This window comes from Cervus elaphus, chromosome 4 (assembly GCF_910594005.1).
Source record: "Cervus elaphus chromosome 4, mCerEla1.1, whole genome shotgun sequence".
In the NCBI taxonomy this organism is placed as follows: Eukaryota; Metazoa; Chordata; class Mammalia; order Artiodactyla; family Cervidae; genus Cervus; species Cervus elaphus.
In genome coordinates, this window is record NC_057818.1 from 44,137,760 (window position 1) to 44,156,123 (window position 18,364).

At 62.2% G+C, this 18,364-nt stretch overlaps 1 protein-coding gene across 1 annotated transcript in view; it reads right to left on the minus strand.

Moving 5' to 3' along the window:
* The window catches only part of PEPD (peptidase D), a 117,960-nt gene continuing 99,596 nt past the window's right edge, over positions 1-18,364 (minus strand). Inside the window, exons 12-15 of the mRNA XM_043899087.1 lie at positions 12,021-12,169; positions 4,415-4,599; positions 981-1,172; positions 1-542 (exon numbers count right to left, since the gene is read on the minus strand). Of these exons, the coding sequence (XP_043755022.1) occupies positions 405-542; positions 981-1,172; positions 4,415-4,599; positions 12,021-12,169 (664 nt within the window). The 3' untranslated portion in view covers positions 1-404. The remainder of the gene's footprint in view (positions 543-980; positions 1,173-4,414; positions 4,600-12,020; positions 12,170-18,364) is intronic.

Consider the following 18,364-nt stretch of genomic DNA (forward strand, 5'->3'; position numbering starts at 1 on the left):
TCCATTTTAGGAAATCTTTTATTGCGAATTCCATTCTGTGTATTGATTTTGAGAGAAAACACTAGAAATGCCCCTTTCCTGAGCAGAATACAAATGACAGCAAAATAACATTTAGTTGGTAGTAAAGAGAACAGGATTATTGAAAATAACGCGATAATTGAAAATTAGCATTCTAAAAGCCGCTGTCACTCAAGCAAAGTAAAGACATTTAGATGAAGGGTGTGATCCCACAGAAGGGTAGTAAGAAAGTTTCTCCAGGGAAACAGCATATTGGGTGTGATCAAAGGCCGATGATGTCCGTGTGTGATTTCTGAGCACCACTGGGGCCGATCAGCAGGCCGCCCTCCAGGAAGCAACTTGCGAGGCCGGGGCCCAGCCCCCTGCCCCAGGGCACACCCGTGGCTCTACTTGGGGCCAGAGAAGGGAGCAAAGGCCTTGTCCTGGCCTGCCATGCACGCTTCCACCTCCTCCACCGTGCGGGGCACGCAGGTCAGCAGCTCCATGCCAGTGTCAGTCACCACGACGTCCTCCTCGATCCGGACCTGGTCAGACGGATGGACGCTCGTTATTTCTGAGCTGCCTTTGCGTGTTTAGTTTGAGCATCAGGCCTGACAGCTCTAGGCTGAGTGGGAAGAGCCCTTTCTGTGGAGTGGGCAGCACGGCCCGGGTCGGGGTGCCGGCCCTAAGGCCGCTGTGGGCAGCTGCGGGGCGGAAGGCGCCTCCCACAGGACATCTGCTCCTCCACCCGCCCACCCCGGCTTGCCCCCTGCCGGGTGGGTGGGAGCCCCTGGAGTGGGCAGAGGTTTTGTAGGAATCTGTGTCACTTGTGTTGAGGGCTGGTGACAGACCATGAGGAAGGGTGGGCCAGGTGCCTCTCAAGTGAGGAGAGTCAAAGACTGTGCCTCCTGTCCTGGAGGACAAACAGGTGACAGGTTGGGGGGGCAGGGGAGGGGGGCGTTCTGGGAGCAATCAGCACTCACCCCACCAAAACCACGGAAGCGCTGCAGGACCTCGCGGTTAAAGAAGCAGGCGCGGGCCGGGTCGGCCAGGGCCTCGTCCAGGAGGTGGTCGATGAAGTAGATGCCCGGCTCCACGGTGAGCACCATGCGTGGCTCCAGGTGCCGAGCGGTGCGCAGGCGCCGCAGGCCGGGCTCGTCAATCCGATCCACGCCCTGGGTGGGGGTAGGGGGGTGGTGGGGAGAGGACAGTGAGGGGGGCACCCAGGAGGGCACAGCCCCAGGCCAAGGCCACCGCCTCGGCAGGAGGCAGACAGAAACGGGCAAGTGTGCAGGGTACCCGCCCCTGCCCGTGCAGGCATCCACACGTGGGGCCTGGCTCGAGCCCCTTGGGTCCTCCTGGAGCCGCAGGAGGCTCTGTGACCTCGGGGGTCTCCAGCCCAGACTCAGACTTGCTGGGTCGTCCACGGTACTTCAGATAAAGCCCTCTGCTCTCTGCACGCTCCCCTAGATTTCTCGTGTCCCTGCCCCTTGTCACCCCTAGAACTGTGCCCCATGGACACTCGTGTGCACACACCCAAGGCATGCTGCCCCTGCTGACCCAGGGGGCTGGCTGGGGGTCCGGCTGCCTTACCCAGGCCCTCTTCCCGCCAGGGGAGCAGTTGAAGCCAAACCTGTGAAGCCAAAAAAGCTCTTAGGAGGCTGCAGGGCCTCCCAGGCTGCAGCTTTCTTCCAGGCAGCTGGTTTCCAGGCAGAGTGGAAACCAGCCCTGAAGTGCTGGGCCTGGCTCCCTACAAGCCGAGACCCAGGTTTTCCGTGTGGCTTTCCAGGAAGAGGGACAGGTGCTGTCAGCAGGACACCAGCCCTGGCTTGTGTGTGCACAGATGCACACTCACCCCGTGTGCATGGCCTGGGGGTGTGGCCCACGAGGAGCACATGGGGCAGCTCCACACCACACCCATGCGCTGAGCCTCCGCTGGGCTGTGGGGGACTGGCTGTCAGCTCTCTCCCCCAGCACTCACATGGGCATGGCCGATGGGGCAGGTGGCACCTAGGACACTTGCAGAAATTTCCCTGCCTTCCCCAAGTCCTGGAGGCACCCGTCCGGCCCTTGGCCAAGGCCTGGGAGCAAGCGTGCAACAGGCAAGCTTTCTGGTCGGCCTCTGAGCTTGCCCTGCCCCGCTCGTGGCTCTATGCTGGAAGCCCAGCTGCTGGAGATGGAACTGTCATTTCTGACTGTTTGGGGGCCAAGAACATCAGACTTCAATTAGTGGTTCATGTAAGGTAACCAGAAACGGGCTGGCTCAGCCTCCATCCATGGCTGGGCACAGCAGGGAAGGCTGTGACCGAGATTCCACGAGGGCGGGGACAGTGGGGCACTGTGTGCACGGCCGCCCTGACCAGGTGGGAGCCAGGCTGGGACGGAGGTGGTGAGGGGACACCAAGGCCCTGTGACCCCTGGGCACAGACGCCCGTCTGGTGTGGTGTTTGACCCCACAGTACTACGAGCCCGGAGGGTCTGGGCAGGAGGGCAGGGGACACAGGATGGCACAGTCTGGGATGACGGTCCCTGTGCTCAGGTGAGAGGTGCTGGGCAGTGGGTAGCAGGGGCCTATCTCCTGCCATCTGAGGCCTGCGTCTGCCCCCTGGGCAGCCCCTCTCCTCCCTCCCCTTCATGCTGCCCCCAAGAGCCAACCCTTTCTTTCCAAGGCTGTCAAAGTCAGGGGCCTGGCGGAGGCTGAGAGCTGACGAGGTCTTGCCTCCCTGATCTCCTTGGTGGCTGAGGGGCTGTGCCAAAGGTGGGGGGTTTGCTCAAACTTCTACAGACGGCCTTCTCTCCAGAAGATTCCAGGACCACCGCTCAGACTGGGGGTGAGGGGTGAATGGAAGGGATCCGGGGGGCACAGGAGGATGTGCCTGCCCCCTGCCCACTGACTATGACCCCTGCAGAGCATTCGCTCCCAGGAGTCTGCCCTACAGGCCTCACCAAGGGACGGCCAGATCAGGGCTGGGAGAAGGATGGAGGCGGGGCTGAGTAGTGAGAAGACCCCATGAAGGGGAGAGGCCGAGCGCCCAGCCCCTCAGGCCTGGGGACTTCAGCCTTGTTGGGGGTGGGGGGACCCTGCCCACGCCGGGTCCACGCCGGCTTCCGCTTGGGCTCAGGGCCTGACGGGGCCTCCGCTGCACTGGGCTCCGGGCAGAGGAGACCCAGATGTGTCTGAAATAAAACAAATGACTTTTAGAGGAAAAGCCATATTTTTTCCACAATGTTTATCTGTCAGAAGAATAGACTCCGTGAGCACAAAGGACCGCTTACTGGAAAAGATGAAAACAGTTTGCTGCCAATTTTCTCTGGTGGAAAAAAAAAGTGCTTTGGCGACTAATGAATAACGAACCTTAGTTAACAATGTCTGGAAGGCTCTGCTCTTGGCTCCCTGCGCACAGTGTGATGGATAGAAATTAGGAAATTAAAACTGATTTTGTTTCTCCAAATTTAACTGTTTACACTTGAGGAAAAAATAATTGAATAATAATGCTTCTCTTGAGCAATTCCACCCCCCCCCCCCAAAATCGTTCTTAGAGCTTTCAAAATACCCTGCAGCTAAGGGGCCAAGCCATCTTGGCTAACTGGCTGGTGGGCCCCAGGGCGTGCACCGATTGCATAATCCACCCCCCTGTGCTTCGGGCACCTGGCCAGACGGCAGGGCCGGCTCACCCCCACCCAGGGCCTGTGGAGGCTGCAGCCACCTGCCCGGCAGAGCCTCCTGAAGCCTCAAGCTTCGTCTGGGTGGTCCTTTCAAGGGTCGGTCAGTAGGAGGGGGAGGGGAAAGCCTGGCCTAGAGATGCCCACACAAGCCTCGCTGTCCCGCTCAGCATGCCTCCAGGAGATGAGGAGGCCATGGGGGCCCTGTCGGCCCAGGCATCTGGGCGGATGGAAGCTGAACCGTCCAGCTGAACCAGGAAAGCGTGGGGCAGGACTTTCGAGGGGCGCAGGGCTCAGCTTGCCCCAGGAGGGACCGGTCGCCAGCCTGAGGGGCCTCGTAACACCCGATGAACGAAGCCAGAGGCAGGAGGACATGACGGGCGCACTGCCAGCCCACCAGTGAGACCCAGCTTTGGGGTTCCACTTTCAGGACAGGTGCTGCCCCCAGCGTGCAACCCTGGGCCCTGTGCAGAGCACACCCATTGCCCGCCAGGTTCTGTGGAGGCGGCCGCCAGGGGAGACGTCCTTGTGTAAGGACCAGGGCCCTTGGGCGTGGGCAGTGACCTGGGTTGGGATCAACCCCTGGGTGAAGGGGGAGGAGGGAGAGCAGGCCTTGCCAAGACCCCAGTCCTTCTCATCCTGCCTGTCCCCCTACACTGCGGCCGTGTCCCAGAGCCCCACTCCACCCCCAGGGAGGTCCAGGCTCAGCTCCGGCTCACAGGCAGGCCGCTCGGGCCAACGCGCCCACACTGACCTCAGGGTAGCCTCCCACGTCGTGCACGTCGAGTCCTAGGAAGTGGCCAAGCCCGTGAGGCATGAACACGGCTCCCAGGTGGACCTGGACCATGGCGTCCACGCTGCCGGTCAGGAGGCCGATGCGGGTCAGTTCCTCCAGGTGGATGCGGTCGGCCAGGCGGTGCATGTCGGGCCACCAGACACCTGGGGCTCAGAAGGAGGCTGCGATGAGCTGAGGGCTCTGGCAGCCTGGCCAGGGCTTCCCAGGGCAAGGTTGCAGGGAACACAGGAAGCCCTTGCATTGGCTGAAGCTGGGGAGCCTGAGGTGAGGGGCAAGAGCGATGCGGCCCAGGCGGTCCCCCTGCAGGGCTCTCTCAGCGCAGCTCTGGACTCGAGACCCCTCCTCTCTCTCCACTGTGCCCTCGGGGCTAGGCTCCTCTCATCCACGGTCACCCGCAGGGGCCCAGCTCCTGTTGTGTGCTCCCAGGGCCAGGGGAGCCCAGTAAAATCTTTGGCACCGGGAGGAGAAAAGCATGTGTCCCCAAGAGCCAAGGTGGGGCGGCCTCAGTGAGCCCTAGACAGAGGCTCAGGTGGGGGTGGGGGAGGGGCGTCCCTGCACACCCCCACACGGGGGGCTGAATCCTCCTTGGAGCCGCTGTGGGGAGCAAAGGTTCCTGGGGTGCAGCCGGCACAGCCTCCCAGCAAACCGGCAGGGTCTGTGGCCCTGTGGCTACCAGCACCAGGTGACCATCTCCGTGGTAGCCCAGATGTACAAACCCTGGGCTCTAATCAAACTCATCCCAGCCCCATGTTTCTGGGGCAAAGGTCACCATGGAGAGCATCCCCGGGCACCGAGTTCTGAGGAGTGCAGGCTCTTCGGAGCTGCCTGGCCCCCAGGGAGGCCCTGAGGGGCTGGAGCCTTAGGCCCTCAGGGAGCGGCCTCCAGGAGCCTCGCTGTCACTGGGGCGTGGCCGCCTTGCCCACTGGGCTCCACGAAACGAGGGCACCAGGTGCTCAGACTGAGCACAAGAACCTAGGTTGGCAATGCTCCCTGCCCCACCTTAAGAGGGCGGAGTTGGGGGCAGGCCAAGTGCCAGCCGAGGCCAGCAGCCCTGGGACGAATGGGGCCAGGAGGACAGGGTGGGACCTGCACCCAGAAAGACAGCCAGGGCTTGACCCTGCGGCCCCTCCATGTGGGGCGTAACCCTGGCTCCCAAGAGGCCGCTCAGCCATGCCCTGATGATCTTGGCTACAAGAGGGGAGCACCGGGATTCCACACCCCAAGGAGCCTTGCTGTGGACCCTGCACTGGTGAGGGGTGGGCCACCAGGATCCGAGCCTCTGGGGCTGGCAGGGAGCAGATGATGGGCCCGAGAGGTAGAGGGAGATGAGACACAGGCCCTCCCCTTTCAGACACTTGCTGGGCACCAGTCCCCCAGGTGTCCCCCTACCCTGCCAGAGACAGTGGGCCCATGTTTGGGGTCTTGAGCTGGCTGGAGACCCAGGGCTGATCCAACCTCCTGAACCCAGGACCCAGGGTCTGAGCTGGTGGTGCTGCACCCCAATCATCAGGCAGTGGCCAGTCCCCGGCCCAAGACACAGGGAGGCCAAGAGTGGAGGAAGCCCAGTCTTGTCCAGAGACACAGCCTCCTTGGAGTCCAGCCCTGTTCTACCTGCCTCCGCCCATGAAGTGGGGGTGGCGTCCTGGGGTCTGGTTACAACCACGTCGGCGCGGGTGGCTGGGTCTGCACCCCTGGGGGTGGAGCCAGCGTGGGGAGCTTTTCTCTGATGGTCTGGCATCCTGAAATAGAGACCTTGTTAACCAGGTCCCAGCTAGGCCGCTCACCTGCTGTGTGGCCTAGGCCGGCCTTCACCTCCAGGAACCTCGGATGCTTCCTTTGTCAAACAGCCACGACACTGGCTGCAGAAAGCTGGCTGCAGAGCCTCTGGCATCTACTGGGGACCGGCTCAGTAAGCGCCCCCAAACTGCCACTGTTCACCCATCACGTGTGGCCAGTCAGACCCTAGGTTCGACACTTTATGATCAGTGTGTCCCTGGGGCACAAGCCAAGCCTGCCCAGCCTCAGCCACCGCTCTTTTCCTAAGACTGACTCACCCGCCTCGCCCTCCTCGGGCCAGGGACCCCTGCCCCAGAAGCGCACCGGAGGGCCCTGCACGTCTGACCCTTTGCAGAGCCGGCTGGCCCGTGACCCTCCTCCTCGAGGTCTCAGCGTACACATCCGCCCCTGCTGGAGTGACCTCCCCCATCGCGATCGCTCTGCTGTCCCGGCCACTACTGTCTGCACCTTGTTCCCTGCACAAGTATGCTCACTTGCTTCTAGGGTCTCTCCACCAGGAGGGCGGCTGCCTCTCCAGGGCACACCACGGCTGGGCAGAGCGGCTGCTGGTACAGGGGTGGGGGTGCAGCGCCCTCTTTCCTAAGGCCCGCCCCTGCCCAGGGCCTCTGGGCCTAAAGAGTAAGCCCCCAAGTAACCCTGTGAACTCCGCTCCCATCACTCAGCCTGGCCCCAGCGAACCCGGGAAGGGCCAATGCCCCAGGGCAGCTCCATCTCTCTCGGGCAGGGCCTTTTCGGGTCGCCAAGCTAGAGGCCCGGGAAGCAGGCTGACTTCAAACCTGGCTACCTTCCACAGTGCGGGGCTGCGGTCTCGGCCGGGCCCAGGCAGCGGGTGGGAATCAGGTATAAATCAAGCTCCGTGCTGGCAGCTCGGCTCCCCTCCTGTCTTCGCGGCCCCTCGTGGGGGCCGGACGTGTGGGCCCCGGCGGTCCCCGCGGCGCCTGTAGTCTTCCTTGCCTGCGCGCCCTTGGGGAAGGCCGTGCACACGGCTCTCTTGGCCGGGAGTGGGAGTTTCTGCCTGTGTGTGGTTAGGGTTGTGACAGTGATTAAACCTCCAGCAACTTGGCCCCAGTGTCTGGCCCGGATGGTGGTTACAACACCCACGGCCAGGGCAGGGGCCCCTGAAGTGAGTGGAGGTTACTGTCCTCGGGCGAGGATGCAGGGGTGGGCACAGGCCAGAGGGTCTCCCTGACCGCCTAAGGCCCCGACGCCCCGGCTCCTCGGCCTCTGCAGCCCGTGGGCACATCTGAGCCCACAGGCCTGGCCAGGAGCATCGGGGGTCCCCCGAGCTTGCTCACACTGGGAACACCGCATCGAGATCGTGCTGCAGAGACCAGGTCATCTGCCCTGCCCGCCCTCCCACCGCCGGCAAGCACCGAATCTCATCCTCTCTTCCCGAAACCTCTCCTGACCCCGGCGCCTCCGTGGGCCCCCACCTCTCTGGGACCCTTGCCTGGCTCCTCCAGACTCCTCACCCCGCTGCCTCCTGTAAACGGCCGGGACACCGGGCCATCTCTCTGGAGCATGGGTCAGACCAGGCCAGTCCCCGCCCCGAGGACAGAGCCCCAAGCTCCTTGGATTGGCTTCCCTCTCCAGCTTCATGCCCACCCACTCCTGAGGTGCCCCTGTGCCTGCCACCTGCCACTCCCTCCGCTGGGACACCTCACCTTCCCAGTCTCACTGCCTGGCCTCCTGTGGGCCTCTGCGGAGGCTTTCTCCAGGAAGCCCTCCCTGATTGCCTCTTCCTTTGCTGCCCGAGCTGGGCAGGGCTCGGTCTCTGAACCCCGAGAAGGCGGGGCCCTCTGCCCTGCTCCGAGTCTGACAACCACGTGGCCTGACCGGGAGCCCCAGCCTCCCTGTGGCTCTCTTGCAGCCTGTGCTGTGACTTGATGGGCCCAGGATTCACGTGTGCTCCCAACCCCGCTCCTCTGTGCACTCGGGCCCAGGGTAGCAAGGCGGCATCTGTGTTTGCACTGCACCACCTGCCTCTTGGCTCAGAGGGACCCGAGGTCTGGGGCCCAGGCCCCACTACGTGTCCCGAGCAGCCTCAAGTCACCGACTGGCCTTTGTGCTCACCTGGCCCCCTCGGACCACACCGTCCCCTGATGGGCAGGGAGCCTGCTGGGCCTGCTGCCGGGGCGGGCTCCTGGGATACTCGGCAGCATCCATCATGGCCTTGAGGCCTCCTGCCCAGAGCGTGACAGGCCTGGGGGCTCCAAGGCCCGGAGCCGAGCCGGGAAGGCAGCGGAGAGCCCCTTGAGCTACATCCTCACAGCCCATCCAGACAAAGAGCTCACTTCATCCGAAGACAATGGCCCTCGGGGGATGACCGCGCGCCAGGCCCTGGGGGTGCAGGAGGGAAGGCTCAGGGCCGGGGTCCCAGGGCAGGCCCCATGGGCTGCAGGGAAGTGTCTGGCAGGCCATGCTGGCGCGGGGCGGAGGGCTTCCAGCCCAGCCTGCTGCCAGGACCTCGGGGGACCCACTCACCCTGCAGAAGGGCAGGGGCAGCACGCGCCTGGGCAGCAGGCACCACGATGCTGAGTTAAACATGACCACCCCATGCGGTCCCCATGTGGTCCCCCACCCCAAACCCTGGCAGAGAGGCCAGGGAGGGCGGGAACTCCCCCACTGCCCTTTGGCCAGCAGAGGGGCCTCTCTCAGGCCAGAGGGGGGACACAGTGCCTTCACCAAGCACAGTCCTGGCTCTGCTGGTTTCTGCCCTAGGGTGCCCCCGGTCTGCAAGGCATGCTGTCCCACTGCCTCTGCCTGCTGGGCCTCTGTGCCCAGTACCATCTCTGAGGCTAGGCCTCCAGGGGAGTCCAGACACTGCGGCCCCTGCCCCCACCAGGGAGGGAGGCAAAGTTGGCAAGTGGACCCTGACCAGAGTCTGCAGAACGAACGACCCTGCCCCAACCGGTGGCCAGCTCGGACACCGACTCTGGTCCCTGCCCTGCCCACAGCACCTCCTCCTCTCGTGGGGGCCGGGTGTCCTATCAGCAAGCCCATGGGAGCCCGCGGAGACAGGTGGTCAGCCCAGGATGGGCGCCTGCCCTGACGCGGAAGCCTTGGAGAGATTTGCTTGCATGGGCCAGAAGCCGGCACGTGGCCGCTGCACTGACCCCCCACCCCGCCGAGGGGCCAGTGAGGGTGGCGCTTCCCCCAGGTGCCGCCACTGCCTGGCTGGCCCTGCTGCTCTCGTACAGCCTCTGAGCGAACTCAGCCCTCCTTCCCAGGCTGCCTCTGCGTGGCAGGGCGGGACACTCCCCCGCAGCCCCAGGCCTGCCTCACTCAGGATCCCTGTGTGCTCCAAGCACTGGCCCCTGCCCCTCCTCTGGGCATCTCGCTGTGACCCCGGCTGTCCCTATTCACTCGTCCCTGGAAGGCGCAGGAAGCAGTCATACAGTCTCTGCGGGTGTTTGTCTTGGCCCAGGAGCCAGGCCCACAAACCAGGGGCATTTCCGCTAGGACCGGGCACGGGGCTGACCTGGCCACGGCCTTTGTGCTGCTGTGGGGGGTATGGCTACCCCCTCTGAGGGCAGCGCTATGAGCATAGGACCCCTGGCCTGCCAGGCCTGCCTGGCATGTGACCCCCAGGGAAGAGTGTGTCACAGCCTTGAAGAATGGGGTGGGGGGCACGCTTGGGGCTCTGCTCCCTTCCCCTCCACACGGGAACCTCGAGGCCCCAGGGCAGGCCAGGCCTGTGCCCCGCCGTGTGCAGGGGGAGGCCTGCCTCACAGTCCCCAGGGACCATCTCGGCTGAGTCTGGCCTGGTGGGGCCTGAAGCCTTGTAACCGCCCCCAAAGTGACATGGCCAGGCAGTCCCACAGGACCTTGGTGCTGGGACCCTTTTCAGTTCAATGTGTGGCCCCCGGGACTTGCCTGTGGACCTGGCCACTTTCTGAGCAGAATTGGGGTTGCTCTGTTGATCGACTGAGCCGGCCAGGACACCAGCTGGGGACGTGCCACCCAGAGCCTGCCCAGGACCACACTCTGTACCACGGCCTGGAGCCAGGCTCGGGTCCACACAGGTCCCTCTATGCTCCTGGAGGGACCTGCCGTGGGCTGTGGGTGCACCAGGGTCTTGGGGCCGTGTACCTCCATGCACTCCCACTGGCCCAAACCTTTTGCTGCAAGTGAAATGCTTATCACTTAAACAACCAACGTTCAAAGCTGGACAGAACCTTCTACTCCTTCTCTCCCTGGGGTAACGCGAGGATATCAGGAGGAGGAGATGGTGTCCCTTACTCGGGGTGACGGCTCCACACAGGCGGAGTTTTACAGGTAACAAGTGCCATGTACCGGGGTTTAAAGGTCAGAAAGTATAAAAGGCTCCCGGTGAGCGCCTCCCTCCTCGCCGCGCCCCACCCGGTCTGTCGGTCTGTCTGGCTGGCTCCCTTCCTGCCCCTCCCCCTGTGGATTTACAAGCACTTGTGAATCCATGTTCTCACCGCCCTCGCCCTCTTCATCATCACCTTTTGTGAATTCACCCCCTCCTGTGCCGCTCTGTCTTTATGCAACAGTCCGCCCTGGAAGTGTCCACACTAGCCCCTACCTAGAGAGAACTGCTTTTTAAACACAGTTAGCGCAAGCTGCTGCTCTCTTCTGCAACCGCCACACCAGGCCAGCCCTGTTGATGCCGTCAGCTGCCCCGAGCTGAGCTTTCAGGTTCCCTTCCTTGTGTCCTTTTTCGGGTGTATCTGAGTTCCTCATCTTTGGACTCATCTGATCACCAGGCTTTGTTCCCGCTGGACAAGTGAGTGTGGGCCCGTCACCCCTCCCCGGCTCCCTGGCCTCTGGTGGCCCCGGCACTGGATGGGGGCGTCCGGAAAGCCCTGCTCACAGTTTGCCTCCTCGGGAGGCGGCAGCCGCTGCTGAACCCTCACAAGCAGCACTTGGCCGGCAACGCCTGGACACGGGCTGGCAGGGGCTCCAGGCGGAGCCATCAGATTCTGGGCCCTCAAGGGGCCACACTCTGGGGCCTTTACAGTTTAGGGGCTCAGGATCTTTTCTTCTTTTTCCCTTTGTAAATACAGTAAATTTCCTACATACGAATGAGTTCAGTTCTGACAACGTGTTCGTTAAGTCCGACCAAGTTAGCCTAGGTACCTGACTTTTCTAGACATTGCCAGACACGTGAACTAATTTAAGTGACTGGATAGGCGCACGCACATTCGCATCTTTGAGAGCTCGCGACTTGAAGGTTCGCATGTTGGAGACTGACTGTAAGAGTTCCGTGAAGAAATACAAGTCTGACTGCCACAGTCCCCCTGATTCCAGTATGAACTCAGAGTCCAGCCTTCAAGGCCTGTCAGGCCAGGTCCTCAAATGGCCCCACAGCCTCTGCTCATCACTCGCCACACACCGGAGAGACACTCAGCTCCTGCCCACCCAGAGGCGAGTGTCCACACTGCCAAGCCCTCGCTGCAGCAGCCGCTGCTGTGGGACAGGGCAGCGGACATGCTGACACCCCAGTGGCCAGTGTGGACAGGGAGATGCGCAGAAGGAGACGGTGGGAGGGGATGGGGGGTGGCCCCGGGCTGAGCTCCCTGAGCCCCCCAGCCCTGTCTCTGCTTGGGGGTCAGCCCTCTTTCCCAGGAGTGATGCTGGGGACCCACTAGCATCTGGGGCCTTACTGGCTGAGCATGAGAGGGGGGGACAGAGTCAGGTCGCTGCAGAGTGCCGGACCTGCTTCGCAGAGGTGCCCCGCCCCCTGGCCACCGGCATCCCCTTACCAGGAGGCCCTCCCCCCAGGCCCCACCCCTGCCCTCACCTGGCTTCATGGCGCTCATAACGGCCCGGCAGCTCCGCAGCACCGCCTCATAGATGGCCTTCTGGTCTGGGGTGAACTTGCCGTTGGCGGGGAAGGAGCATGTGATGTCAGAAGCGAAGCAGTAATATTCACCGCCCATGTCGAACACGCTGCCGGGAGAGTGGGGCGTGAGGCTGGTGGGACCCTCGGGGGCACCTGTACCAGCCCCAGCCACGCTTCCCTCCTGCTGGGCACTCAAGGCCACCAAACCAGAGACTTCTTGCAACACGGCCTGTGCAGACAGCAGCGTGGGGCCCTCCTACCCCACTGTCTCCTCACGGTGCACAGGCAGTCAAGGACCCAGGGGCGCCCCGGGAGGCTCCCGCTCCAGAGCAGGAAGGTTGGGGGGGGATGTGGCTGCCCACACACCACACCCTCACGGCCTCTGCGGGCCAGGCCCCTGGACGCCTGGCTGTGGGGATTCCCTGAGGGAGGGGTGGAGGTATCCCCAGGCCCCGACCTGGCCTCCACAGAGGCACTCTGACAGCGCTGCCCCCACCCCCCCAGGGGCCACCCTGCACCCAGCATGGGCACAGCTGCAGCCCACAGGGCAATGCTCATGGGAGCCGGACCGGGCCTCAGGACAGATGCACCCGCCACACAGAAGACGTGGGCTGAGGTGCGGCACCCGCCTCTCACAGGCCCCAGGGCCCCAGTGAATACCCCGACTTGGGGGCTGCCTGGCCCCCAGCATCCCCGGGCCACAGAGCAGGGACCAGGAGGCACAGAGGCGGGCGTGGAGAGTGTGGGAGGAAGGCAGAAGCGGGAGCCGGGAGCCCCTGCCGGCGGAGGCAGGGAGGCGCTGGGACAGACAGCAGGCTGCTGAGTCAGGAGGCCGGGCCGCTGGGCCTGCCCTCTGGACACCCGTGACAGGGCCCTGAGCCACGGGGCTGGACCGGAGTGCGGGGAGCCAGGCTCCCACACCCTCGCCGCCTGGCCCTACAGTCAAGGGCAGGTGAGAATCCCACCTCACGCACCCTCCACATGGGGATAAGACAAAAACGAGGGAGGGGCTGCTGGGTCCAACCTTGGCTCCCACCAGGTTACCCACAGAGAGGAGTGGGGTGCCCAGAATGAGCAGCCTCCCTGTCCTGTCTCCCCACCAGCAGGATGCTGGACAGCGGGCCCAGAGCTGGACCATCATGGGGTCAGGGTCAAGTCATGATGCTGATGGTGACAAGACAGTCTGGGGGCATCAGTTCAGCCTCAGGCCCAGGCCCCTGCGGTACCTTCGGGACTAGGGGCCCGGGAGAGGGTAGGGGCGGAGGTGGGTGCCGCTGCCCTCTCTGGGTCTGGCTCCGCCCCGTGGGGGGCAGTCTGCAGCCACTGTTGGAAAATTGGAGCCCAAGGCAGAGCCACACCTGCCATGAAAAGAGCCTCTCAAACCCCAATTCTGGGCTTCCCTGAGAGCTCAGTGGTGAAGAGTCTGCCTGCCAACGCAGGAGACACAGCTTCGACCCCTGGTCTGGGAAGATCCCACATGCCTCAGAGCCCATGCGCCACAACTGAGTCTGTGCTCTAGAATCCAGAAGTCACAATTACTTAAGTCTGTGTGCCCTAGAGCCCATGCTCTGAAACAAGTGAAGCCACCGCAAGAAGTCCTTGTACTAGAGAGTAGTCCCCGCTTGTCACAAAGAGAGAAAAGCCCTCAAAGCAATGAAGACCCAGCGCGGCCAAAAATAAATAAAATTATTTTTTTAAAACCCCCAAAGTTCAGTGGTAAACACGATGGCTCAGCCCGCATTCCAAGAGCTTCCTGCATGCCTGTCTCAGGGGACCTCCACCCTGAGCAACTGGCCCTACAGGTGGAGCCAGGGGTCGGCCCCGCGGCCTGATGGCAGCAACAGGGGATCCATAGAAACAGAATTGTTTCTAAAGGAAAGTCGTGAATAACTCGGGATCTCAAGATACTCCGCTGGAAATCGAAGTCCCCAGTCGGGCACTTTTTAATCTCCTGTCTTTTTCTGACTGCAAAACATCATAAACTGTCAACAGTGCAAGAAGCACTGGATAACAACTCAGGAGATCCTCAGGTGGTGGTGGGGAGAGCTCAGCCGAACGGCAGAGGAACTTTGGGTTGGGTCAAGGTCAGAGACTCTGGGGGACCCACCCTGGGGTGGGCCAATGTGTGTGTGTCTGCGGGGGGACTTGAGGCTCACTAGACGGGACCCGCTCAGCCCGGGTGTGGAAGCCAAGGATCCAAGGGCAAGAGGCCCCAGTAGACACGCCCAGCATCTGCTCCCCAGGACACTCTGATGCACCAGGGGGTTGGGGCTGACAGCTGTCTGCAGGTTTACTAGTGCCCCAGGACACATTCCCCTTCCCGCCAGCTGGCCAGGAGGGTGGAGCACATCAGAACCCTAAACTGCAGGGAAACCGAGGCTCTGCACACTGGCCTGGCAACATCTCAAGTCGGGGTCAGCAGCTCAGAGCCCAGAGACGGGCTCTCCTGTCCTCGCTCCGGCACTCAGCATCGAGCGCCTCAGGGCGGCCCCACATTTAGCATGTGGCTGCCGCCATTGCGGCGGCTTTGCGTCCTCCACGGCCAGCGTGCAGGCAGGCCTGGGAGTGGAACCGCGTGGGGCCGTGGCCCAGCTTCACCCGGGTAGCAGAGCATTCTTACTTGGGGTCCTTGGAGGCAACAAAGGAAAATGGTCTGTGGTTTGTTGATTCAGAAGGACCAGGAATGGCCTGAGCAGACAGGACAGAGCCAGGGGTGTGGGGACACAGATTCCTGGGGGCCACCACATCAGAAAGAGACCTGCAGCAGCATCCCCCCAGGCAGAAAGTTCTATGGGGCTGTGCAGGGCTCAAAGGAAAACAGAAATTAAACTATTTAAAAAGCCAGGAAGCCCACAAGAGCACACCAAATGCTGGAGTCATCCGGAGCAGTGAAAACAGGCCCCTTCCCCGGGGCAGGCACGACTCCTGACCAAGTTCTCAAAAACAAAAACACGGGAGGTGGGGGTGAGCTCCCCGGCCAGCCTGGCTTTATTGTTCAGCTTCTAGAAACCTTCGGCTGTAGTTTTTTTGTTTTAAAATCATCCACTTTAGGGAGAAGGAAGTGTACACCCAGCCAGCCAGCTCCATCCTGCCCAGCGATGCTCGGGCACGGGGCTGACGTCTATTTTTGTGCTCTCAGTTCCCTATCTCTCTGCCTTTTTTTTTCAAATCTCCCTCAGAGAGTTCCTACATGTATTAGTTATTCAGATTTCAAGTCGTTCTGGAATCCAGGGATGAAAGCCATCGCTTTTATAAATCATTTCCCCCAGTTCCTCTGTGTCCACTCCGTCCGTCCTCTGAACGCAGGCTGATGACGGAGAATTCGCTCATACTTTGGCTCAACAGAGAACACGAAAGCCCTCCTCCCAGCTGCCTGGGGACACCCACTGGGGACCCTACCATCTCTGGCTGAGTGAACGCGTTGTGATAATCTAAGCCATCTGGGGAGGTATTACACATCTCCAAGCAATATGCTGGTGGCTCATTCCTCACATGTTCATCTGGTTCTATTTCTGGCTTGGAGGAGAGGTTCTGTCTTCCGTTGGCTCCTCCCGGGCAACTTCAGGCCCGAGCTACCTGCCACCATCGGCCCACCCAGGCCCTCCCCAGATCCCCTCCGTCCCCTCTGCCCCACTGCAGGCAGAAGGCCTATGAGATGGTTCGGTCTCTAATATGAGGCCTGGGAAGAGTTTTGGGGGGAACTCTGTAATCTTTACGGCAAGGTCACTGTGTACACAGGCTGCAGCTCTGGTTTACTCTCCAGGGCTGTGGCCTCGCTCTCAGCTCTCTCTCACCCCAGACAGGCACGGTACACACGTGCCCACGCGTGTGCACTCACTCATAGATCTATTCACCGCAGTGCACCATTTCAGACCCTGACTTGCACCCGCCCCAGTCGGCGTTCTGGACCAGGCTGGGGGATTTCTGAGCTGCAGGAATCTCCTGCTTCCCCTCCAGACCTCAGCCTGAGACAGAGAGGAAGGTGAACTGGTGACCTTCCCACTGGTGGTGGCCACACAAGGCCCACGGGTCACCCGCCAGCTCCCAGCCAGACCTTCTGGGTGGTGCCGAGCCCTGGGACAAAGGCCTACGCTCAAAGCCCTGGGGCTGACTCCCCAAGCCGACCTCTCCCCACTGCCTTCTGGGCGTCCCTGCTCCCCATCCCAGCCATGGGATGGGTGTGTGGGGCCCGGGCAGACAGGAAAGTCATCCAGGCAACCAGCCCCAGGAGCCCTGAGCCAAGGGTCGGCACGTGCTGCGGGCCTCCCGTGTGTCTGGATGGAACTGCTGTTACCTTTCTGCGGAGGACGTGGGGAGCGGCAGAGCCCCAGTGCAGGCCACGACCCCAGGAAGGACGTTCCGCGGTCCCTAGCCCCACATGTGGGTGGGACGTGGCGGCCGCCCAGCCCCGGGGCTTCCTGCCGCCACGGGCAGTGGCCTCCCCGGGGTCGGGGGAGGTGGTGAGTCGGCGTCACGCGCACAGCACATGCTTCGTTCCACTTTTCGGTAAGCAGTGTCCCATGGTGTCTGCGAGCACCCCGGCTGACCGGGTGCTTTCACACTGTGGGTTGTGGCGTCAACCATGTGGGATGCAGGGACAGCAGCATAAACAGGCAACACAGGGCGGACCCCACGGTGAGGGCGCTTGGTTATTGTCAGGCGTATCCGCTTGTGCGGTACTACGTTAGAATGCAAAGGCTGCTTCAACCCAGACGGCAGGTTGAAGGCCACGGCCACTGGTCTGGACAGATAGCTGACCAGGGCCTGTGCCTTCCTGAGTGTGTTCTCTTGCCCCCAGGACTGGGGCATGTCCCGAAGACCATCAACTCCTCAGGATGGGGCCAACTGGTGACTGTAAGGCCCACCAGGCTCCTCTGTCCATGGGAGTCTCCAGGCAAGAATACTGGAGTGGGTTGCCATTTCCTTCTCCAGAGATGTCCTCTAAGGAGACAGCAAAGTTGGGGGAGTGGTGTCCTGGGCTGGGCTTGGAGGAAACACTTGTTCTCTAAAGCTGACCAAGGCTTCAGGCACCAAGACAAGGAGGGACTTGGAGACCCCTCATTGCGGCCCCTCTGCCAGCTGGGGAGGAGACCCAGGCATAACTTGCCTGCCCCCAGGAAGCAGCACACAGATGCCAGACAGATGTCAGACCAAGGGGCCCCCAGGAGCAGGCAGAATTGTTCCCACTCCTACCAGAGGAGCCCCAGAAATGCTAAGGGGACTGCTTGGGCCCCGAGTGAGCAGCAGGCACCCAAAGCCTGTGGAGGTGGGGGTGGATGTCTGTGATGAAGATGCAGGCTATAGCCCCAGGCACGGTGTGATGGAGGTAAGGAGGAGGGAGCTCCCCCAAGCAGTTTAAACTAATGTCTAGTCCACATCAAACCTGTGGAATGATCAGGGAACTAACTGGAGAGCAGGGCAGACAACCCACTACAGTATTCTTGCCTGGAGAAGCCCACAGACAGAGGAGCCTGGCAGGCTACAGTCCATGGGGTCGCAAAGAGTCGGACACATTTGAAGCGACTTAGCATGCTGAGTGGCTGCTGAGTGGGGTTGGGACAAGCCTCTCCCCCACTAACCAGGCCAGCCACTCGCTCCCAGGCCCCAGAACACAGAGAACACAGCCAGCAGGGATGAGCCTGGCCGGCTGGCATGTCCTGAAACAACGCTGCCCTCTTCTGGCCAGTGCTGGGAGGTCCGGCTTGCCACCAACCAGCCACATCCTGCCTGCAGCTGGGCAACCCAGGCCCGAGCATGCTTCGACTGGGGCATCTAGAAGGTTCTGAGGGTGGCCACTGGGCTCCCTACCCCAGGAACCTCCCCCCTGCTACCTAATCAAATGGTGGGAGAGGGAGGCGGTGGCAGGTGAGGAGGGGTTGTCCTAGCTGTTTTCCAAATCAGAGCCCAGTGGAAGCAGACCCTGGACCCTCCCCACCTCTGCCCTCTGGGGTGTGCCTGCTGCGCCCAGGGGGAGGCGGGGAGTCTAGCACAAAAGAGGGTCCAAGTCTGGGTACATGGCTTCCTTGGGGACAGTGGCGCTCCCTGGCCCATGGGCAGGGCCCTAGCCCTAGGTGCCTCCACCCACCATGGAGGCTCTGGGAGGACGGGCCAGCGCTTGAGGGCTCAGATGACGACGGAGGACGATGAGGACGGTGAGGACAATGACCTCGCCTCCACAGGCTCAGGGCTGATCTGGTGGGGAGGGGTCTTCCGGGGCTCCCACCCAGGAAGACTTCTGATGGCTTCAGACACGGTCTGCTGTGTCAGCTTGGGAAGGGTATTCATCAGAAGTGCACCACACT